Source organism: Indicator indicator, chromosome 10, assembly GCF_027791375.1.
Source record: "Indicator indicator isolate 239-I01 chromosome 10, UM_Iind_1.1, whole genome shotgun sequence".
NCBI lineage: Eukaryota > Metazoa > Chordata > Aves > Piciformes > Indicatoridae > Indicator > Indicator indicator.
The window spans coordinates 28,020,916-28,044,281 of NC_072019.1; the positions used below are offsets into that span (position 1 = coordinate 28,020,916).

General features: G+C 48.5%; 1 protein-coding gene across 1 annotated transcript in view; it reads left to right on the top strand.

The window, feature by feature from the left end:
• SGIP1 (SH3GL interacting endocytic adaptor 1) overlaps positions 1–23,366 on the top strand; it is a 76,410-nt gene that overhangs the window by 24,628 nt on the left and 28,416 nt on the right. The window contains exons 3-13 of the mRNA XM_054384563.1: positions 2,614–2,723; positions 7,335–7,359; positions 10,112–10,168; positions 11,289–11,343; positions 12,142–12,317; positions 15,667–15,678; positions 16,897–16,908; positions 17,944–17,968; positions 18,456–18,507; positions 19,757–19,842; positions 22,271–22,363. Coding sequence (XP_054240538.1) covers positions 2,614–2,723; positions 7,335–7,359; positions 10,112–10,168; positions 11,289–11,343; positions 12,142–12,317; positions 15,667–15,678; positions 16,897–16,908; positions 17,944–17,968; positions 18,456–18,507; positions 19,757–19,842; positions 22,271–22,363 — 703 coding nt within the window. The remainder of the gene's footprint in view (positions 1–2,613; positions 2,724–7,334; positions 7,360–10,111; positions 10,169–11,288; positions 11,344–12,141; positions 12,318–15,666; positions 15,679–16,896; positions 16,909–17,943; positions 17,969–18,455; positions 18,508–19,756; positions 19,843–22,270; positions 22,364–23,366) is intronic.

Sequence of the window (23,366 nt, forward strand, 5' to 3'; positions counted from 1 at the left end):
GTGGATCCCAAAAGGGACTCCTTCAGCCCTGATGTGTGATTCCTGCTTTGGGAAGAGGAGGGAAGTGCAATAGGTATGTGTTTTTCCAGAGCAGTTCCTTCGTTTCCCATTTCACAGGGAAATGTCCAAGCTGAAAGGTCCATGAGCAACACCAAGCAGACCTGGTGGAACCTCTCTTGGTCCTAGCTCAGCTGCCTTGTTCCTAGTGTTGGCTCACAAAATCTACTCAGCCACAGGGTGCTGAGAGTCTGAAGGGCCCTTCTGTATTTTGATAATATAATTTAAATCCAGCATTAGTTAATTGATCCAAACTAAGCTGAAGGTCTTTTAGAGTGCTGGAGCCCTGGAGCAGGCTGCCCAGAGAGGTTGTGGAGTCTCCTTCTCTGCAGACATTCCAAACCCAGCTGACCATTGTGATGCTGGGCAAGCTGCTGTGAGTGCCCCTGCATGATCTGGATGATCTCCAGAGCTGCCTTCCAGCCCCCATCATGCTGGGATTGGGTGATGTGCTGCAGAAAGGATTCCTGGTGCTTGTTGCATGCTTTAGGTGATGTCCAGAAGGGGAGGATGTTTCTGAGAAAATAATTTCAGTTCAAGGGCATGTCCAGTGCATGAGGCAGACCAAAGAAGCCCAGTCTCCCTCCAAAACATCAATGAAATGAACTATGCTGGAGCACACAGCTCCTAGGATGAGTGTTCCCATGTTCCTGGCATCTCCAGAGCTGATTCCAAGCAGGCTAGGTTAGCTTTAGACAAAATGTTTGACACTGAGGGTGGTGAGAGCCTGGCCCAGGTTGCCCAGAGAGGTGGTAGATGCCCCATCCTGGAACCACTGCAGGTCAGGGTGTCTGGGGCTCTGAGCAATCTGCTCTGGTTGGGGATGTCCCTGCTGACTGCAGGGGGGTCAGACTGGATGTCCTCTACAGTTCTCTTCCAACCAAAACCACTTTAATTCCATGAAGGATCTGCCGTGGGTCCTGCATGAAGCTGTGTCTGACCCACAGTGCTTCATGTTTGGGTAACTTCCAGACCAAGGAAAGGAAAAGAGGCCAGAAAGAGCTGCTCTAGAGTCAAGGTCCATAGTTTGTATTGGCTGCTTTGGCCACCAGGCTCTCTAAATTACACCCTGACCTCAACTAATTGGTTTTGTGCCCCTGGCAGCCATTGCATGAGGACTGTCCAGCATGACAACAGCTTCCAGCTGCAGCCAGGCCTTAAAAGTTGAACTAGGTGGTGGAAAATCATCTGCAGGACAAGTGTCCAGCAAAGGGAAATGTGATGGCTTGAAATACTCCAAATCCTTTCCTTGGCGTGCTTGCTGCAAGGGGTTATCGAAAAACCATCTCCTGTATAGTTCTTAGGCTGGAAAGGGAAGAAACTTGGATAAATTTGCTCTCCTACATCAGTTTCACAAGTGATGTGATGGTGGCCCCTGCCCTTACAGACTCCATGGCTTCCAAGGCTCCTGGAGCATCCCACTTCCCAGACAGCTCCAGCATCTTGTGATGGGATAAGCAGAAATGGCTTTGAGCTGGAAGAAGGGAGATTGAGACTGGAGATTAGGAAGAAGCTCTTTGCACTGGGGGTGGTGAGACACTGGAACAGGTTGCCCAGGGAGGTTGTGGACACTCCCTCCCTGGAGGTGTTCAAGGCCAGCTTGGATGGAGTCTTGAGCAACCTGGGCTAGTGGAAGGTGTCCCTTGGTTAGAACTAGATCATCTTTAAGATCCCTTCCAACCCAAACCATCCTATGACCAGTGTTACCAGGAATCATTTTAAGCATCCTGCTGGTCAAGAATCAGTGCAGAAAAAGCCCAACTCATGGTTTGAGCTGCTTGGTTGGGTTGTTCTTACACCAAAGAGAGGTTTCCCCACCATGTGCTGATACCCACCTCCAGCATCGTGATGAGAGCTGTGATTAAGAGCATAAGCTTGGCAACATTGACTGTGAAATATGTTGTCATGTGCTGAGAGCAAGCTGGTAAGTGCTAAGTGACCCAATAACAGCCAGGAGCAAGCAGCCACACTACTTGTAAGTCCTGCTGGCCTTTTTCTGGGCTTGGGTCTTGCTTTTGAAGCTTGTTCACAGATTGGGTTGGAAGGGACCCTCAAAGGTCATCTTGTCTGAACCCCCTGCAGTCAGCAGGGACACCTCCAACTAGATCAGGCTGCCCAGGGCCATATCAAGTCTGATCTTGAATGTCTCCAGGGATTGGTCCTCAACCACCTCCCTGGGCAACCTGTTCCAGTATTTCACCACCCTCATAGTGCAGAACTTCCTCCTGATGTCCAACCTAAATCTGCCCTGCTCCAGTTTCAAACCATTGACCCTTGTCTTATCACCACAGGACCTTCTAAACAGTTCCTTCCCAGCCTTCCTGTAGGTCACCTTCAAATGTTGAAATGCAGCTCCAAGGTCTCCCCAGAATCTTCTCTTGTCCAGGCTGAACAGCCCAAACTCTCTGAGCCTGTTTCTGTAGGCTCTCCTTCAGACCTGCCCTGGCAGGTCTTGTGCTGGGGGTCCCATAGCTGGATGTGGGACTCTAAGTGAGGTTGTTGATGAATTGCAGTTGACCAAGGGCATGAAGAACCTTTTGGAGTGTTGATGTGAAGCATACTGTTAATATTGTGTTCTTATTTCTCTTCCTTCTCTCCCCAGGATTGAAAAAACGTACAAGGAAGGCCTTTGGTATACGCAAGAAAGAAAAGGACACTGATTCCACGTAAGTCCTGGAGCTGTTAGCTTGGGAAAGGGCAGGGAGGCCATCCAGGAGGATCTTGACAGGACTGGGAAGTGGGCCAGTGCAACCTGCATGAGGCTCAACAAGTCAAAGTGCAAGGTCCTGCGTCTGAGTAGGGCCAATCCTAGGTACAAATCCAGGCTGGGTGCAAAGTGGATTGAGAGGAGCCCTGAAGAAAAAGACCTGGAGGTGTGGGTTGATGAGAAGCTCACCATGAGCCAGCAGTGCCCTCATGCAGCCCAGGAGGCAACCATGTCTTGGGCTGCCACAAAGACAGCCCAAGGTGCTCCAGCTTGGAGCACCTCAGCTGTGAGGATAGGCTGAGGGAGCTGGGGTTGTTCAGCCTGGAGAGGAGAAGACTCCAGGAGTTCCTGGAGCTGCCTTCCAGTACCTGAAAAGAACCTACAGGAAGGCTGGAGAGGGACTTGTCATAGGGGTGCCTAGGGACAGGACAAGGGGGAATGGTTTGAAGATGAGGGAGAGTAGGTTTAGACTGGATCTTGGGAAGAAGCTGTTCAGTAAGAGGGTGGTGAGACACTGGAATAGGTTGTCCAGAGAGGTTGTGGGTGCCCCCTCCCTGGAGGTGTTCAAGGCCAGGTTGGATAAGGCTTTAAGTCAACCAAGTCTAGTTGAGAGACGTCCCTGCCCATGGCAGCGAGGTTGGAGTGGATGATCTCTGAGGTCCCTTCCAACCTGAGCCATTTTATGATCATCCAGTCCAACCATCAACCCATGCTGCCATGTCTGCTGCTAAACCCAGTTCAAAGCAGGAGATATCAGATTCTTTGTGGTCAGTGAGACATGAACCACATCAGTGCATAATGTCAGTCCCAGGAAACTGCTGTCTGCTGCCAGAGGTGAGACAACAGAGTTGGCAACAACCTTTAGACCACAGCAGGCTCAGAGTGATGGAAATCAACCTGTTGTGGGCAAAAAGGAGATTGGTTCTTGAGAAATGGGCATCAAAACCTTTAAAAACTTGAAGACAGACACAAAGTATTTTGTGGATCACTCGTGTTCAGCCAAGGATAATCAGCCATTGGAATAATCTCCCCAGGGACATGGTGGAGCCCCCAGCATTGGAAACTTTTAAGATGCACTGGACAGGGTGCTGGGCCTTCTTGTCTAGACCATGCTGTTCCCAAGAAAGGTTGGACCTGATGATCCTTGAGGTTCCTTCCAGCATCTGATTCTGTTATGATACTGGGGAGAAGGTGATGCCAGCATGCCATGACAGGAAGGAGGTGATAGATCACAGGCTTTTGTTGTCCTTGATCAGCCTTTTAGTAATTTTAAGCTGTTTCCCTTTCTACACCCAGTGGCCAACAAATGAGTTGTTCTCTTGGTGGCTCTGCAGAGATACCCAAGCTGGTTGTCCACATGCTCATGAGCTACTGCCACAGTTAGTGGTGCAGAAGAAAATCACTCCTCTGGGACTTCCAGCAGATTAATCTCTGCTCAAGCTACTGATTTGCCCATCTGCTGAGATCTTTTGAGATGCAAATTTGGTTTTAAACATGCCAGTGCATGAGCCTGTTGGTGGAGTGAAGGCTTGGGTGCTGGAGGTGAAAGGGATTGCTTTGGCTCTGCTGCAAGAGATGTTTCCTTCCTTGGAAAACATCTGGAGGAGGGGGATTCTCTCCCTGGGAGAGGACGTCTGCCAGGCGATGCAGTGCACAGGTGGAGAACTGCTGGTGGAGTGCTGAGCCCAGTCCAGGGAGGATGCTCAGCTGTCACCAGTGTGACTTTGGAGTAGACATGCCCAAGCTGGGAACTGAGTGGGGTTAAGGCAGGGGGAAGTCCTGCTCCCACACCCCATCCAGGTGGCACAGCAGAAACTATGGCTTTTTTTTTTTTTCTTCTCCCTTTTGTCTTGTTTGGATTTGCTTTCCTGAGCTATTTGATGTCTCAGTAGTGGTTGGTGAGGTTTCTCCTGTGAAACTCTGCAGGTCTGGCCACGTTCCCAGAGCCCAACTGCACCAGCTGCAAAAGGGCTCAAAAGCATGGAGGGGCATGGAGTACATTCCAAAAGAGAGATGCAGCACCAAGCTGTTGTCCTGCTGGCAGGGAGGGGATTGTCCTACCAGCCAGGCAAGCTGTAGGCCAACCAGGAGCTCCAGCCATAGAATCACTGAATTGCTGTGGTTTGAAAAGGCCTCTAGGATCATCAACCCAACATGACCATGGCCATTAAACCATGTCCCACAGTGCCATGTCTACATGGATTTGAACATCTCCAGAGATGGTGACTCCACCACCTCCTCAGGCAGCCTTTTCCAAAGCCTGACCACCCTTTCAGCACAGAAATAGTTCCTAAACTCTCATCTAATGTATCAGAAGGATGAGCAGGTAGCAGGCTGCTTTGCATCCCCCTCTTCTGCTCATGGAAAATCAGTGGAGCCAAGTCTAAGTCCTGCATGTAGTCAGCACCATGATTTCCAAACTAGTTTGCAGCACCCTGCTCTTCCCAGAGGCTGGAGAAGCTGGTGGCACATGGAGATAACAAATCCTGGGGCATTTGTGGTGGTAACAAGCTCACAGAAAGGCCACTGTGGAGCAGAAGCTGCAATTAGCAAGCAGCAGTGATTAGCACGTCGCGGGGTCATGGCACGGTCACTGCCCTGGGGTGGCTTTAAGTGCTCTCCAAATCCCTTGTCTGCAGCTAGTGTGTGGCTTGGAGGAGCAGTGGAGGCTGGTGGTTGCAGATAGACCTCTGCTCACACCTTGCCACAGATGGGCCACTGTGGTCCCAGGAGCTGGTCCCAGGAGCCTGGGCACCACAATGTGGGGTCTTCTGAGGTGGTGCCTGAGTTCTGGCCTCTCAGAGGAAGTCACATTGGTAATGTGAGGGTGGAAGCCCTCTGCTGGGAGGCCAGGCTGAGAGAGGTGGGGTTGTTCTGCCTGGAGAAGAGAAGGCTCCAGGGAGACCTTCTGGTGGCCTTTCAGTGCTTAAAGTGGCTGATCAGAAAGCTGGGGACAGACTTCTGAGCAGGGTCTGCTGTGACAGGACAAGGGGGGATGGTTTGAACTCAAAGAGAGAGATTGAAACTGGAGAGAAGGGAGCAATGTTTGACACTGAGGGTGGTGAGAGCCTGGCCCAGGCTGCCCAGAGAGGTGGGAGCTGCCCCATCCCTGGAACCATTGCAGCTCAGGTTGTTTGGGACTCTGAGCAACCTGATCTAGCTGTAGATGTCCCTGATGACTGCATGGAGGTTGGAATAGATGACCTTTAAAGGTCCCTTTCAAACCAACTAGTCTGCAATTCTATGGAATTTGCTGGAGCTGCAGTGCAGTGGTGAAGGACCTGCCAGCCCTTCCCTCCACCAGTTTTGAGTCTCCACAGCCACTTCTGGCTTGATTTTTGAGGAGGTGACATTCCTTGTGCATAAAGGGAGCATGGAAGCAAAGATCTTTGCTGCTTCCAAAGAATTTTGGAAGTCTTTGCACCATGAGATTAAACATGAGATGAAAGGTGGACACCTCTGACCAGAAGTTGTTCCCCAAGAGGCATCGCTCTCTGTTAAACCAGTGCTGCAGGAGCAGATGTTAGTTGGTGGCAAATCTTTGGCAGTGCTGAAAACTGGGAAGTGGAGGAGCCTGCCTGGTTGTTCCTCAACATGCTTGTCCCTTCATAAGTAACTTAGCACCCTCAGAGCACCTTCTAACGTGGCTGCTGAGCCTGCTGTACCGTTGGCTGTGACTGAGGTCCAAATCCCATAAGCAGTTGGGGATTAGGATCCCCGAGGAGGTTCATCAGTTCTCAAATCCCTTCAGGAGAGAATTGGCTGCTTCTGGTAGAAGAAAAACCTCCAAATGGCTTGAAGTGTGATTTTTATTTTATTGTCCTCCACAAGATGGGCTTTGACATGGAGAGGTGCAAGGAGGAGCAAGCCCAGTTCATAAGAATCACAGACTGGTTCGGGTTGGAAGGGACCTTCAAAGGTCATCTAGTCCAACCCTGCTGCAGTCAGCAGGGACATCTGCAACCAGAGCAGGTTGCTCAGAAGCCTGTCAATCCTGACCTTGAAAGTCTGCAGGGATGGAGCCTCCACCACCACCCTGGGCAACTTGTTTCATTGTTCCACCACCCTCACAGTAAAGGACTTCTTCCTATGTCTTAATGGCTCCGTCCCTAGAGACATTCAAGGTCAAACTTGATGGTGCCCTGAGCAACCTGCTCTAGTTGGAGATGTGCCTGCTGACTGCAGGGGAGTTGGAGAAGATGACTTTTGGGGGTCCCTTCCAACTTGATGCATTCTATGATGTTCCTCAGCTGGGAAGATTCAGTCATCATCAGGAGCACTTTATTCACTAAAAAAATACAAAATATCATCTGCTGATGACATTGGTGGTGACCTTGCAGTGTTGGGTCACAGGCTGGCCTAGATGATCCTGAAGGCCTCTTCCAACCAAAGATATTCTGTGAAGGAATGGTTCTGAGACCCTTGTGGGGATTTCACACGTGGCAGGTAATTCAGATCTGACATCCTCAAACCCATTGCTGATGTAGATTCCTTAAGGAAACCATTCCCACAAGTTCCTCAGGAGTGGTTTGGGCTCTAACTTGGATGCTTTGCTTTCTGTTCCTCGCAGAGGGTCGCCGGACAGGGACGGCATCGTAAGTATTGCATGAACCTTGGCCCACTCCTCTTGCAGCCCTTTGACTGCTCATCCCTCCAGCAGCCACCATCAGCATCACCATCTTTGTTCTTTCTGTTTAATATAGAAAACAACATTCAAGGAAGAAAAAAACAATGTAATGAGATTCTGGGGGGGTCTGTAACATCCAGCTGAAATAATGAGCTGGACACACCTGAGGAGTGCTGGGGGCAGAGGGGCCAGAGGGACCAGGTGTCCTGATAAAGCCTCTCAGCTCTCCACATCCTCATTTCCACTCCTGCTAATTGGCTTGGGTCAGATTTGTGGTGTGATGAGTGAAGGGGAAATTGCCAGAACAGCTGTTTCCAGGAGCTATTTTTGTTTTCTATATTAAGCTGGAAAGGAGGAGCTTCTTGTCTCTTGAATTATTGCTGCTTTTCTTCACGGTGCTAGATAGAGATGCCCCTGCTGAAGCCAGGTGGAAGATGGACCACTTTGGTCCCCTTTAGCTGTTTGAGATCCATGTTGTCAATAAGCATGTTGGGTTCAGACTGGGGCTGTGCTGGTTGTTATTTCTTGAGCAAAACCAGATGTCAGAAGCTCATCTTGAAATAAAAAAATGAGACTTCATGAGGCTGGGCAGGGAGAACAGTGGTGGAGGTCTCTTACAAAGCCCTACAAAAACTGTGGTGCTTAATTGTTTCTGAAGGAAATAACTTTTTGGTTTTCTGAATCTGACCCAAGATCCTTGACTTTGGGCTTAAGAAATTGGGATTAAAACAGGGTCTGCAGCTCAGGTACTGCTTTAACCATGGCTCTATTCAGCAGTTATAAATAACTCCAGTCCAAGGAGCAGCCTGGAGCTGTTCTCTCCATGGGTACAAAGTGCTGTGGGCAACCTTTTCCAGGAAGGAATGCAAGGACCTCAAGGGAGCTCCTGCTTTTGGCTTTCCAGGTGACTTGCTGTCTAAGCTTGGTGCAGAGACAGGTCTCCAGTGCTCCAGCAAGCTGAGTCATAGAATCATTTTGGTTGGAAAAGACCTTGAAGATCATCAAGTCCAACCATAACGATGCAGAAATGCAATTTGGGGGTGGGGGAGATATGCTAAAGATGGGGAATATATTAGAGGGCAATTGGAGAATGAAGATGTTTGATGTTCTCATCATCTGTGCAGCCCCTGGTGTGGCCATGAGGCAAATCCTCTGACTGCTGAATAGATTCCATCCCAGTTACCTCCCAGTAAACCCCACGCTCGCTCCTGATGGAGCCATCTTAATTTCAGTTCTCTTTTCCTGTGTTTGCTAATTCCTTATTTTTCTGTGTTTAAAACCTCACCCACTCGACACTTTAACCCTTTTTCTGCCAACCCCCCAATCCCTTCCAGCCTCCCAGCCCTCAACCCAATGAGCCACCTTGCAATAGCAAACCCGAGAGTGTGCGTGAAGGAGGAAAAAAAAACGCGGTAAGGAAAACCTTCTAGCTAAGGATTGGTCAAAACCAGGGAGTCCTCCTGCTTCTGAAAGCCAGGCTAGAGGAGAACATCAGCCAGGTTCAGGCAGGTTCAGTGGAAATGGGGTTAAAGATGAACAGTTTGGAAAACACCTTCTAGGTTCGGGCAGGTTGAATAGAATTGAGGTTAAAAAGGAACGGACTGAAGCTGAGGCCCCATCCCTGGAGACATTCAAGGTAAAACTTGAAGAGGCTCTGAGCAGCCTTATCTGGTTGGAGATGTCCCTTCTCACTGTAGGGGGGTTGGACAAGATGACCTTTGAGGGTCCCTTCCAACCCAATGAATTCTGTGATTTTGTGAAAAACAGAAATTCTGTGTAACTTCATCCAGAAACTGATTCTTCACCCTCGTACCTCTAATGAGGCAGCATTATGAGGACCATGGGGTGAAACAGGGAGAATACTGGTGGCCTCATCCAGCCCCAACGCTCTTCCAACCCCAGGATGATGCATTTAAACCCTTGGTAGGGTGGTGGGGTGGGTCATGCTACTTCTGGGAGCAAAAGGGAACTGGTTTATCTAATTTAGGTGCCCAAAACGGAGAACCCAACTTGACTTCAGTCCCCTGACAGCACTGATTGCTGGCCATGGTGGTCAGCAAGAGCTTTGGGTGGTTTTTGGTTGCCCAGTGCAGACTGTCAAAGGTTTCTGCAGGTGATGGTTACCTAAAGCCTCCTTCCAAAGCAGCCCCCCTCGGTGCAAAGCAGCAATAACCTGTGTGTGTCGTCGGTGTGTGTCGTGCTGTGCACTAACCACATCTCAGCTGGGTCACCTCTCACTGCTGCAACCCAGCATCACTGTGGGCTGAAGCCACAACCCCCAGCTTGCTCTGCAGGTGGTTTGGTTGCTGGATAACCAAGGCTCAGTCCTCCTTTCAGCATGTTCTGGGGAAGGTGTTGATCTCCTGACAAACGGTGATGCTGTCTGTACTTGATGGGCATCTCCTCATGGGTTGGAACATCCCAGTGCATGGAGGAATGGCCATTTGGTTTCTCTTCCTTTCAGAAATGTTGTGTGTTCAGCCAATGAATGTTCAAAAGGAAAAAAAAAAAAAAAGGTCTTTCTATGTCTCTGGTGGTTCCAGAAATGGGGAATGCTGTTTGGTATGGCTGCTGTGGAGGTGCAGAGCAGCTCTCTGGAGTGCCTGCAGCTCCAGCCATTCCCAGTAGCATCCCAGTTGGGTCAATGCACACATCTACGGTATGATGTGTTCTTGCTTCCTTCATTTCAAACAGACATTTTCTTTTCCAATGTGTTGCAGAAGAAAACAAATGGAGCTCCAAACGGATTTTATGCAGAGATTGACTGGGACAGATATGTAAGTGTCCTGTGAGTCCTCCTCTCGACCCAGCTCCCCTGAAGCTCATGATGGGGACTCGGATTGTGCTCCCATGCCATCATTTTGGCTTTCTGGGTGTCTGTTTTGGGTGATGTCCAGGTGCTAGTTGTGTCCAGATATGTATTTTATATCTGCAGTGTCCCTGGAGACATCCAAAGTTATCTTAATGGGGCCCTGGGCACCCTTGATGCAGCTGGAGATGGCCCTGCTCACTGCAGGGGCCTTGGACAAGGTGACCTTTGAAGGTCCCTTCCAACCCAATGCATTCTGTGGTTCTATGTTAATTAACATGAAACTGCCCAGAAACAAGATGGCTCTGATGTCCTCATGGTGAGGAGAGCAGTCCCCAGGGACACAGGACCTTGCCCCAGCCATTGGTTCCAACCAAGCAGTGCAAACCATCTTCTACAAAACCTGAGCACTGCAAAAACAGGCTACCCAGGGAGGTTGTGGGTGCCCCCTCCCTGGAGGTGTTCCAAGCCAGGTTGGAGGAGGCCTTAAGCAGCTTGGTCTAGTGGGAGGTGTCCTTGCCTATGGCAGAGGAGCTGGAACTAGATGATCTTTAAGGTCCTTTCCAACCTAAACCATTCAATGAAAAACAATCCTGCAATGAGGGAGGGACTTTTTAGGCTCTCAGGTAGTGACAGGACTGAGGGGAATGGGATAAAGCTGGAAGTGGGGAGATTGAGAGTGGAGGTGAGGAAGAAGTTCTTCCCCAGGAGAGTGGTGAGAGCCTGGAATGGGTTGTGCAGGGAGGTGGTTGAGGCCCCAGCCCTGGAGGTGTTTGCAGCCAGGCTGGATGAGGCTCTGGCCAGCCTGCTGTAGTGTGAGGTGTCCCTGGGCATGGCAGGGGGGTTGGAACTGGATGATCCTTGTGGTCCCTTCCAACCCTGACTGATTCTATGAGGCTGGCTGCTCAGCCCCTGCTGATGGAACCCAGTGGTTCCATCCAGCCCCAAGCTCACCAGTGGGCTTGTGCTCCATGGTATTTTGTTGGGCATCACTTCCCACAGAAGGAAAGAGCTGCTCTGGTTTTTCAGGACTAAAATCAGCATTCCTAATTCTTTTGGGATTTTTTTTATGTGTGTGCCCTCTTCAGAATTCACCTGAGCTTGATGAGGAAGGATACAGCATCCGACCCGAGGAACCAGGCTATATCCTTTACTGGTGGCTTTGTCTCTGGGCTTCCAAGCTGTAAGAGGAGCTGAGGTTCACTGGCAGGATGCTGACTATGTGTTTTGTTGTTGTTAGTATTAATATTTATTTCCCCTCTTTGTTTTCCTTTTGGGGTTTCACTCCACAGTTCAAATTGGCTCCCTGGAGGCAGTAGAGTAGGAGGTGATTTTAGTCGTGTACAAGAGGTGATGGCTTCCTCTTTAAGCTAAAAGAGGGAGGTTTAGGCTAAAGAGAAGGAAGAAGTTCTTCAAGTTGAGGGTGCTGAGACACTCTCCCAGGTTGCCCAGAGAGATGGTAGATGCCCCATCTCTGGAACCATGCTAGGTCAGGTTGTTTGGGGTTCTGTGCACCCTGCTCTAGATGAAAACTTCTCCAGATGACCTTGAAGAGGTCCCTTCTGACCCACACCACTCTATGACTTAGTGGCAAAGCAGAATTTCTTTCTCTCCTGCTGGTCCTCCGTGAGTGATGAGCCAGTGGAGTCATAATGGAGAGGGAGCTCAGGTATTGCTGCAAATCACTACTGGGTTAAACTAGGACTGGCTTGATCACTATGGACACCAGTTCCCAGGTCCTCTCCATAGATCCAGCACTGAAACATGATAGCAGTGCCAGGCACATCAGGAGGATCTGCCCCTGCCCTTGGGATAGGCCTTTGATGAACACCTAAGTTTAACTCTTCAGGGAGGGTAGATCCTTTGAACACTGAGGCAGAAGGTGCCTTCAGCATGTGAACATCCTTCAGCAGAAGGAAACCTTCTTTAACTGTGCTCTACCTACCAAAGGAAAGCACTTCTACTCCTCCAGTGAATCTGAAGAGGAAGAGGAGGCACACAAGAAGTTCAACATTAAGATCAAACCTTTGCAGGCTAAGGACATCCTGAAGAGCGCAGCGACGGTGGACGAGCTCAAGGCATCCATAGGCAACATCGCACTTTCCCCATCCCCTGTGGTGAGTCCTCAGTCTGCCCATCTCTTCCTTTGGCGGATGCTCCACAGGGTTCATCCCAAACATGCATGGAGCTCTTCTTTAGGTGCCAATGGTGAAGTTTGTGTTGGGTGTCCTTATTTATGGAGTTTAGTCTATATGGAGCCAATAATGGGGCTCGAGGTAGTGATTAGATGTAGTGCAGGGATGCTTCCACCTCAAAATGTCTTTTCAGGTCATAAAAGAGGACAATTAAGATCAGAAGATGTTATTCCCTTGTTTTCCCTCATTTTTTCCCCCCATGTGGTCATCATTCAGGACACCAATTGGATGAGTGTTGTCCTGACAAGGAGAGCATCTGTGGGGTCTTCCACACTGCTGCTATAGGATGTTAGAGGGACATTCATGACCTTGGGGTCAATCACAGCTTCCTGGAGGGAAAGGTCATCTCTCCTTAGTCCCTCCTGGTATAAATCCCATCCCCCCCTGGATCTCCTAAGGCTTGTTGAGATTTCTGTTGTCTCATCCCAATCTGTTCAGTTGTGCAAAGCTTTGATTTTTGCTTCTCAGTGGTTCTTGGTGTGGGCTACAAAATCTTCATCTGGAGCTCTCTGATGTGTAAATAGCCTGGATCTGGAGTGTGAATGAAGCTCAAACTCCAAGAAAAGAGGAAATAAAATCTCTGTGCTTTATTTCTTCTTCCCAAACCAATGCAACATCAACTTCAGTGGAAGCTTCTGGGACGAGTCATTGTCCTTGGCAATACAAAGTCCCGCTGGCATGGCTCTGCTTCACCCAATGCTTGGTCCCTTCTAGTGTTGTGCTCTTCTGGCTGTACTTTGTGCTATGACCATGGAGTTTCTGGTTGTTGGTGTTCAAGGATTAGAAACCTCAGCCCTAAGAACATCTTTAAAGGCCAAGTCTATATTTGGTGTCTTCTTCCCTCTTCGCTTTTATTTCTGCTGCTGGCAGCCCTAGGAGGGGCACCACAGGACTCCAACCCATCCCAGGGTGTGGCCCTGCCACAGCTGTGGCAGAGGTGGGGAGAAGCTGCTCCTGGATCTTGTACTGCAGCATGACAAACAAATAGAAACTAACATCACTCTTAGTGATTAAAAAATGAAAAACTATGGGATGGATACTGGCAGCAGCCAGCAGTCCAACGTTCCTTGGCTGGTTTTATTCTTAGTCATGCAATATCAAACTGATATTTGATAGAAATTGATAATGAATACTACCTGAATCCTGGGTTCAGTTTTGGGCCACCCACTCCAAAAAGGACATTGAGGTGCTGGAGCAGGTCCAGAGAAGAGCAACGAAGCTGGTGAAGGGCCTGGGAAACAAGGCTGGTGAGGAGCAGCTGAGGGAACTGGGGTTTGGGGCTGTTCAGCCTGGAGAAAAGCAGGCTGAGGGGAGACCTTCTGGCTCTCTACAACTCCCTGAATGGAGGTTGGAGCCAGGTGGGGATTGGTCTCCTGTCCCAAGGAACAAGTGATAGGACAAAAGGAAACAGCCTTAAGTTACATCAGGTTTAGATTGGACAGGAGGAACAATTTCTTCCCCTTGAGGGCTGTCAAGGCCTGGAACAGGCTACCCAGAGCAGTGGTGAAGTCCTCATCCTTGGAGGGATTGAAATCCATGGAGAGTGGTGCTGAGGGACAGAGATTAGTGGTGACCTGTCAGTGCTAGGTTGAGGGTTGGACTTGATGATCTTAAAGGTCTTTCCAACCTAAACAATTCAGTGATTCTTTGAGTGGTTTTGCAGTGGTACATGAGAGTTGGTTGGTGTGGTCAGCAGCTCTTCGGCACCTCAGCTTCTCCAGGAGAACAAAACCCCACAAGATGTACATTTTATTAGACACATTTTTATTGTGTCCTCTCTTTTTCCATGTTGTTTTTTGTGCTGGGATCAGGGAGAGGTTCCCTGTCAGATTAGGAAGGATTTAGCCCCTATTTGTCAGCGTGGTGTGATCCAAACCCTGCCCTTTGGGCACTGGGTTGTGATGCCCTGGGCTTCGCTTTGGTGAAATCACTGCTCCCAGTGCCAGCCTGGGGTTGGAGTTGGTGCCTCCATGTACAAACGGCTCAGCTGTCTTCTGCTTCCCTCGGAAGGCTCAGGGAAGAACCCTCTGCCAGGCTGGACAGAAGGAACCATGCTGCTTCCCCATGTTGGGATCCAAAGCCCAGCATGTGGAGCCAAGGAGCACAGATGGGGAGGTGAGCGGTGCCATGGCCGAGCAGCCGGGTGCTCCCCGGCACACCGGATGCTGGCACGTGGCACTGGTGTCCTGGAAAGCCCCAGGGCCCCAGCCAGCATCTGGCTGAAGGGGCTTAGCATCCATGGGAGTTCCATGCTCGTTGTCTGGGTCCCTGTCCTGGCCTCATCCTCTCTCCTTGGGTGGTGGAACACTGGAACAGGTTGCCCAGGTGGTTGGTGGAGACACCATCCCTGGAACCATTCAAGGTCAGGCTTGATGGGACTCTAAGCAACTTGCTCTAGTTGGGGATGTCCTTGCTGGCTGCAGGTGGGTTGGATTAGGTGACTTTTAAAGGTCCCTTCCAACTCAAACTAGTCTGAGATTCTATGAAAACCAGTTGCAAAGCTCTCCTGTGCATTGACCTTTCCTGGAAGAGAGCAGTGGGATGGGAGATGCCCTGTCTATGTCCATAGGTATTGTCCTCCCCATCCCTTTGGTGTCTAAACTGTGGTGCCCTCACATGAAGACAAGAGGAAAACTGGAGCTGCTGCTGTAAATGGCTACATCCTCTGCCTGAAGCTCAGTGGCTCAAATCTGATTTCTTGGGAAGTATGGAAGTATGGATGTGGCGGTACAACCTGTCCATGTCACATACTGTACCCATGACAAGCCACCATCTTCAGACCTCCTGTCCCTTCCTCCTGGCAGCTCCTGCCCACTTTTCTCTTTGCACCATAAAACCTCAGCCCCAGGAGCAAGGGATTTATAGAGGTCACTGGGCAACATCGAGTCATAGCCTCAGATTGAAGCACTTTGGGGTAAAATAAGGATTTTGGTTCTCCTCTCATGGACCCTTCCAAGAAAGGAAGAAGGCTGGGGAATGAACTTTGCTTATACCTGGCAGGGTTTGCTAAGGACAAAGCATGTGGAACTGTTCCATAGGTCAGCTCAGATATGGGGTTTATTCCTCTATTCTCTCTCACCTGGATCTTCTTGGATGGAGGACAGCCTGGCTGGATGCTCTCATGCCTCTTCTGCTTAGTCAAGAGTTGTACCCCTGATGCTTCTGGCCACCATTAAAAAAAAAACAAACAAATATCTTTTTTTTTTTTTAATTAACTCTTTGTAGAAAATCTCTTCTCATTTTCTTGTTTTATTTTCCTGCCTTCTCTTAGAGGAAAAGTCCGGTAAGAAACACAGCTTGGGGGGTTTCTCTCTCTTACCTGTTAACAAAGCTCTCTTGTTTCAACATTCCCTGCATGACCCTGGAGCTGAAATGGAAGTGTTTAAGACCAAGATGGATGAAGTTTTGAGTAACCTGTTCTAGTAGGATGCATCCCTGCCCATGGAAGGGGTGTTGGACCTAGATGACCTCTAAGGTCCTTTCCAACCCAAACTGTTCCATGGTTCTAGGAAACATAAAATCCTCCTGTTTGGGAAGACACCATGTTGGTGGTTGGGAAGGGAAAAGGATATCCAGAAACATACAGGTTGGAAAAGACCCTCAGGATCACCAAGTCCAACCAACAATCCTACTCTACAAGGTTCACCCCTAAGCCTTTGATTTATCTTAGAGTGTTTTTAAAGTAGAGCTAGGCTGGGGGTATAGTTTGGGTGGGTTTGGATGTGTAAAGGCATGGTTTTATCTGGGCATGTTTTAGCTACATCAAAACATTTGGATGTGTAGCATCTTCTGTCACCATCACTGTGGTCAAGCCCTGGAACAGGCTGCCCAAGGAGGTGGTAAAGTCACAATCCATGGAGGTGTTCAAAAAACGTGTACACATGGCACTTGGGACATGGTTTGCTGGCCATGGTGGTGTTGGGTTGATGGCTGGACTGGATGATCTTAGAGGGCTTTTCCAACTAAAGCAATTCTATGATTCTATAAAAGCTATGAGAAAGCAGAAAAACTCCTTAGTGGTTGATGACCTCTGGTGCTACTGGACTTGATGATGATGGCTTCCCCAAGAGGACTAAGATTCAGAGTATTCTCTGCCCCAGCTGGGGAAATTCATTCATTTCATGGGGTTTGGGTTCCCTTTCTGGATGCTGTTTTCCCCCTGTTCATCCCCCATGGCCAGGATGATCCACCAGCCTGTGGGACCAAGATGTTGTCCTCCCAACAATAAGTCACAAGTTGGTGACCCACCAGCCTGTAGGACCAAGGCATTGTGTTCCCAGCAGCAGGTCACAACCAAGGTAACCCACCAACCCATGGGACCAAGGTCTTGTGTGCCCAGTAGTGGGGCCCAAGGGGGCAGCGTGAAGGAGGAGACCCCCAAAGCAGAGCACACTGTGAAGCCATGATGGAAAGGGGTGTGATGGGCACTGGGGGACCTGGGGTGCTGACCTGTTGCTCTCTGACCAGGTGTCTCTTCTCTCTTCCTTCTCGCTGACTGCAGCGACGCAGCCCGGTAAGCACCTACTGCTTCTACTGCCTGGGGAGGTGGGCTCTGCTGCGGTTCCTGGTGAGCAGAGGAAGGGGAGTGGGATGCCAGTGGTGTTAGCCACCCTGTTGTTTGATCCCAGGCAATGGTGGAAACTCATCCTCCTCACCAATGCAGAGAGGTCTCCAATGATGGGCATCCTTCATGGTTTGACCTCCATCCTTGCAAACTTCCTGAAGACCCTCCTCATGGTCTTGGGGACTCCCACTACCTATCCCTCTCCAGCAAAACTCCCATTCTCCTCTCTGCTGCTTGGTCTGGGATGGGGCTTGTGGATGCCCCCTCCCTAGAGGCATTTAAGGCCAGGCTGGACCTTGAGCAACCTGCTCTAGTTGAGAGGTGTCCCTGCCCATGGCAGAGGGTTGGAACTAGATGATCTTTGAGGGCCCTTCCAACCCAAACCATTCTATGAATGCTGTTGCATGTGGCCACCTGTGTGTGGGGTGGCAAGAACCAGGATTTAGATGGCTTAAAAATCCCTTGTCTGGCTTTATTTTGGATTTATGCCACTTCCGGTGGGGTGAGGGTGTCAGTGACCCCCCCCCCCCCATAAGCCACTGTTATCAAGATGATTGTGAAAGAAGTCCCTGGAGACAGTCAGGATCAGATTTGATGTGGCCCTGGGCATCCTGTTCTATCTGAAGGTGCCTCTGCTGACTGCAGGGGAGTTGGACAAGATGACCAGGGTCTCTTCCAACTTGGTGCAATCTGTGAAGTGCTGCCAGGTGGTGGCTTTAGGTGGCTCAGAAACCTCGTTGGTGTGGGTTTTGGACACAGATCCTCTTGGCTGGGGTTCTTCTGCTTCCTGTGTTCTGGGAGCAAATGGGATTTCACCACACACATGTCCAGCTGGGTATCTTTCAGCCACATGCAGTAAATATCACCCTAGATAGGCAATTCCTGCCACATCTGGGCTGCATTACTCCTACTGTGTCCCTTCTTGGGTGACATTAGCTGTGTGCTCATGTCCTTGTGCTTACCTCCTTGTGTTTCTAATTCTAGGGAACAATTAAAAGGAATTTATCCAGTAAGTATGTTCTGCAGCCTTCAGGAGTGGTGGCTATGGCAGGGGGATGGTGGTGGTATTTTGGGGAGGGGACAAAAAAAGGGAGTGGGTTAGGTCTGCTTTAAGGTGGTACTAGCAGAAATTATGGCATCCAAATATCTTCAACCACACAGGGCATCGTTGGGGTACCAGTGCAGCTCCCTAGTCCTAGTCCACTATAGACATAAATAAAATGTGAATTAAAATCCACTGGAATAAATTAAAACCTCAGTTAAAATGCCAGTTCAGGACATGGTTCAATGGCCATGGTGGTGCTGGGTCAGTAATTGACTCGATGGTCTTGGAGATCTTTTCCAACCAAATTAAGGTTATGATTCTACCAGCATCTCCATAGCAGGTGTGGGATGGGACATGTGCTGTGCTGTGAGCCCTCCTGCTAACATGGGGTCCAGGTGGGTTAAGGGTGATGCTCAGGAGTGGGCCTCATGCTGTCCATTCTGTGCTGCAGGTGAGGAGATCGCACGGCCCCGACGCTCCACACCGACACCGGATCTTGCCAGGTCAGTATGGAGTCTGTTGGGATGATGATCCAATGCTTGGATGAGCATTTGCACCCTTGATCCATGGGGAGTATCTGCTTTCTCCTCCAGATGTTGATCTTTTTTTCACATACAGCTGGATAGGTCAAACCCAGCAGAATGCAACAAACTCACTGAGTCTTTACTGCCCTACCACTATCTTCAACCCATCACCTAGCTGAGCTGCCCCAGTTTGGCTCATCCAGGACACTGCTGCCGAGACATCACTTTTCAGTAATCTATTGAGGCTCATGAGACAGCCAAATCTTGGTGTTTTGGGGTTTAAATAAGCTGGGCAAATGCAAGAGGAACAAGGAGCTTTGGGTCCCAGAAGCTCTGTGAGTTGCTGCAAAATGAGAGGAGGTGATGGTAGATCTCTCCAGAGCATGACTGATCAGGAACGTGCAGAGCTGAGGTCCTGATGGCAGCAGCACCTCTGGTTTCAATGCTGGCTTTCTCCTCACAGCAGCAAGGACTTCCACTGATGGAAGCCATCTCCAGCCTGATCAATAGGGTGAGATGGGAAGGATGTGCTGAAGGGACCTTTAAAGGTCCTTTCTAACCCAAAACATTCTACCATTCTATATTGATTTGGGAAAGCAAGCGCATCAGTTGGTGCAAAGAAAAGCCAAATTACACCAGCAGAGTCCTGAGCAGCTGCAGGACCCAACTGCAGGTGTGCTGGAAATAAGTCTGGTCTAGACCTTGACATCATACTGGGTTTAATTTTGGGCCCTTCACTCCAAGAAAGACATTGAGGTGCTGGAGCAGGTCCAGAGAAGGGCAGCAAAGTTGGGAAGTGTCTGGAGATCAGGTCTGGTGAGAAGCAGCTGAGAGAACTGGGGTTGTTCAGCCTGGAGAAAAGGAGGCTGAGGGGAGACCTTCTGGTGCTCTACAGCTCCCTGAAAGGAGGTTGGAGTGAGGCAGAGAACAATCTCTTCTCCCAATGAATAAGTGAGGACAAGAGGAAATAGCCTCCGAGTCACCCCATGGGAGGTTTAGGTTGGACATGAGGAAGAATTTCTTTCTCTTGATGGTTGTCAAGGCCTGGCCCAGGCTGCTCAGGGCAGTGGTGGAGTCCCCATCCCTGGAGGGGTTTTAAAGCTGTGTAGATGTGGTGCTGAGGGGCATGGTTTAGTGGTGAGCTAGCAGTGCTGGGTTACTGGTTGGGCTCCGTGATCTTGGAGATCTTTTGTAACCTAAGCAGTTCTGTGATTGTCTCATCCCACAGCAGGAAAGCCGGGGAGGACCCTGCAGCACTGGCACCGCTCTTTGGACCCCCACTGGAGTCAGCATTCGAGGAGCAGAAGCTGGACGGTGAGTTGGGGACATGGGTGGCATCTCCTGGCACTTCCAGGCCAGGTGGGGTCAGGGTTCAGGTAGATTGAAGTCAGTTAATGAGATGGTCTTGGGACAGAGCCTGGAAGAGAGCAGCTAAGGGATGCTGCAGAGAGTGCCTCAAGTGAATTGTTGGGGTTACCCTGGAGCAAACTCTGCCCATGTCCCTCAGAGCAGTTCAACCACAGGGGCTGCTCTCTGCTGACACTCTGGCAGCGCTTCAGCACCACCCTCATTTAACTGAAGGAAGATGTGAATGGAGCTTGTCTGCTGATGCTTCACAGCTCCCCATGACACTGAAGATGTCACCTCAGTAATGCCATTATTTCTCCAGTGGACAGGACACTTCGCTCCCTTCCAGCCCTGCTTTTCCCAGCTTTCCCCAAGCACAGCCATCTTCCAAAGCTGCTTCTCCCCAAAGACCTGGAGCAGCTGCTTCTCAGAGAGGTTTTCTCCTCTCCTCCTCTGCTGTCATTTGTAGCCTAGTTATGTCTTGTAATTAATGACCCTCATTAATTCTTTTAATCAAAGCTGTGTTTGCCTGCAGCTTTCTACACACAGTCCAATAAAAAAAACCCTGTGCAAACATTTTAAATGAGGTACCAAAAAAGTGGGATTTTCCCCTCAAAAGTCTCTGTTGATATAATTGGATCTTTTCATTTTAATTCCATTTTTGGATGGATCCAAATTGGATGGATCCCAACTAAATCTTTCATTTAAATCACGTTTTTAGATGGCTCTAAGTTGGATCTTTTCATTGTGATAACGTTTTTTGTATGGATACAACCTGGGTGGATCCAAATAGGATCTTTTCATTTAAATCCTGTTTTTGGATGGCTCCAAATTGGATCTTTTCAGTTTAATATGTTAATTTTTTTTGGATGGCCCCAAATTGGATCTTTTCATTATAGTACTATTTTTTGGATGGATGTGAGTTGAATGGATTCTAATTGGACCTTTGATTTTAATGTCATTTTTGGATGGCTCCAATCTGGACTTTTTCATTTTAGTACAATTTTCAGATGGATCCAAATAGGATTTTTTATTAATCTCAATTTTTTTATGGATGCAAATAGGATTTTTTCTTTTTAATCTCCATTTTTTGATGGCTCCAAACTGGATCTTTTAATGCAAATTTTTGGGTGGCTCCAAATGGGATTTTATTTTCATTTTAATCCCAGGGTTTGGTGGTTGTTGTTTGTGTGGTTTTTTGTTTGTTTGTTTGTTTGTTTTTAATTTTAATCCCATTTTTTTGGGTGGCTCCAAATAGGATCTTTTCATCTTAATACTTTATTTTTTTTTTGGCTGGATCTGAATTGGCTGGATCAAAGTGGATCTCTTCATTTTAATCCCATTTTTTGGGTGGATCCAAATAGGATCTTTTTATTAATCCCAATTTTTTTTTTTAAATGGATCCAAATAGGAACTTTTATTTTTAATCCCTATTTTTGGGTAGCTCCTAACTGGATCATTTTATTCTGAATTTTTGTGTGGATCCAAATAGAATCTTCTCCTTTTTAATACCATTTTTGGATGGCTACAAAGTGGATCTTTTCATTTTAATCCCATTTTTGGGTGGATCCAAATAGGATCTTTTTATTAAACCCAATTTTTTTAATGGACCCAAATAGGATCTTTTCTTTTAATCCCTATTTTTGGGTGGCTCCAAACTGGATCATTTTAATCCCAATTGTTGTGTGGATCCAAATAGAATATTTTCCTTTATAATCCCTATTTTTGGGTGGCTCCAAACTGGATCATTTTAATCCCAATTGTTGTGTGGATCCAAATAGAATATTTTCCTTTTCAATACCATTTTTGGATGGCTCCAAAGTGGATCTTTTTGTTTTAATCCCTAATTTTTGGGTGGATCCAAATAGGATCTTTTTGTTTCAATCCCATTTTTGGATGGCTCCAAACTGGATCATTTTAATCCCAATTTTTGTGTGGATCCAAATAGAATATTTTCCTTTATAATCCCTATTTTTGGGTGGCTCCAATCTGGATCTTTTCACTTCAATAGCTTTTTTTATTTTTTCCCCTCTCCCAGCACCTTCTGAAATTCCAGAGGATTTCCTCAATTAAGGCGCCGCTGTTTCTCCTAATGCAATGAAGCCCCCAAACACATAAATGGCATTGTGGGGTTTGTCAAGCAGCATGAGTGTCAAACTAATTGCATGTCCTGCTTCCAAATCAGACAAGCCTGTAATTATCTATCCTTACAGAAAGCCTTCCTGTCTTTAATTAACGAGAGGTTTCTCTGTCGCCGTGCGGTTTCTGCTCCTTGCAAGCCTCAGCTGAAGGAGTCTCCTCTGTGTGGTTTGGTGTTTGTAAGGAGAGAGTTGGGTTTGTCTTTCCCTTTTTCATGTCTATTTATTTATCTAAGATGGCTTTTCTTTTTTCCCAGCCACTCTAGATCAGCCTGAAATATGGGGTTCAGCCCAACCTGTCAACCCAAGCGTAGAGTCCCCAAAGCTACCAAGACTTTTTCCAACTGGAAGTAAGTGAGATTCTCAACCAAAAATAAATTAATATAGATAGAAATCAAATCAAATATTTAACTTCATCCATAATCCTGGTACTGCACAATTCTGTAGCATTTTAATCATTAGAGGGTCTTCATTGCCCTGGCTTGACTCTGGCTTGAACAGCATTGGAGTGAAGGAAGGATAGGGCTTTGATAATCCGTCCCCTCAATGGTCTCAAGTTGTACCAGGGAAGGTTTAGGTTCGATATGAGGAACAATTTCTTCCCCAAAAGAGTTGTCAATGACTGAGGCTGCTCAGGGCAGTGGTGGAGTCCCCATCCCTGGAGGGCTTTCAGAGCTGTGTAAACGTGGTGCTGTGGGCCATGGTTTAGTGGTGACCTGGCAGTGCTGGGTTAACAGCTGGACTCAGTAATCTTAATGGTCTTTTCTAACCTAAATGATTCTGTGATTCTCTGATGAGAGGTGAGATGGATGATACTGAAGATGGGAGCAATGATGTGCATCTGCCATGTGTGCTGAATTGGTACATCAAAGCAGCTCTGGCTGGGGCAATGTCCTGCATGGAGCCAGCAGTTAAACCTGCTCTGCCCTTGCAGACAAGGAGACCTGATCATTCCATTCTGCTGAGACCCCACCTGCAGTGCTGGGGCAGCTCTGGAGTCCTCAGCACAGCAGAGACAGGGACCTGTTGGAGTGGGGCCAGAGGAGGTCACAGCAGTGCTGGAAGGGCTGGAAGCCCTCTGCTGTTAGGCCAGGCTGAGAGAGTTGAGGTTGTTCAGCCTGGAGAAGAAAAGGCTCCAGGGAGACCTTCTAGTGGCCTTTCAGAAAGCTGGGGACAGACTTCTGAGCAGGGCTTGTTATGACAGGACAAGGAGTAATGGTTTGAACTAAAAGAAGGTGATTCAGACTTGAGAGAAGGGAGAATGTTTGATATTGAGGGTGATGAGATCCTGTTTATCCAGACAGGATGGTAGATGCCCCATTCCTGGAACTGTTCCAGGTCAAGTTGTTGAGG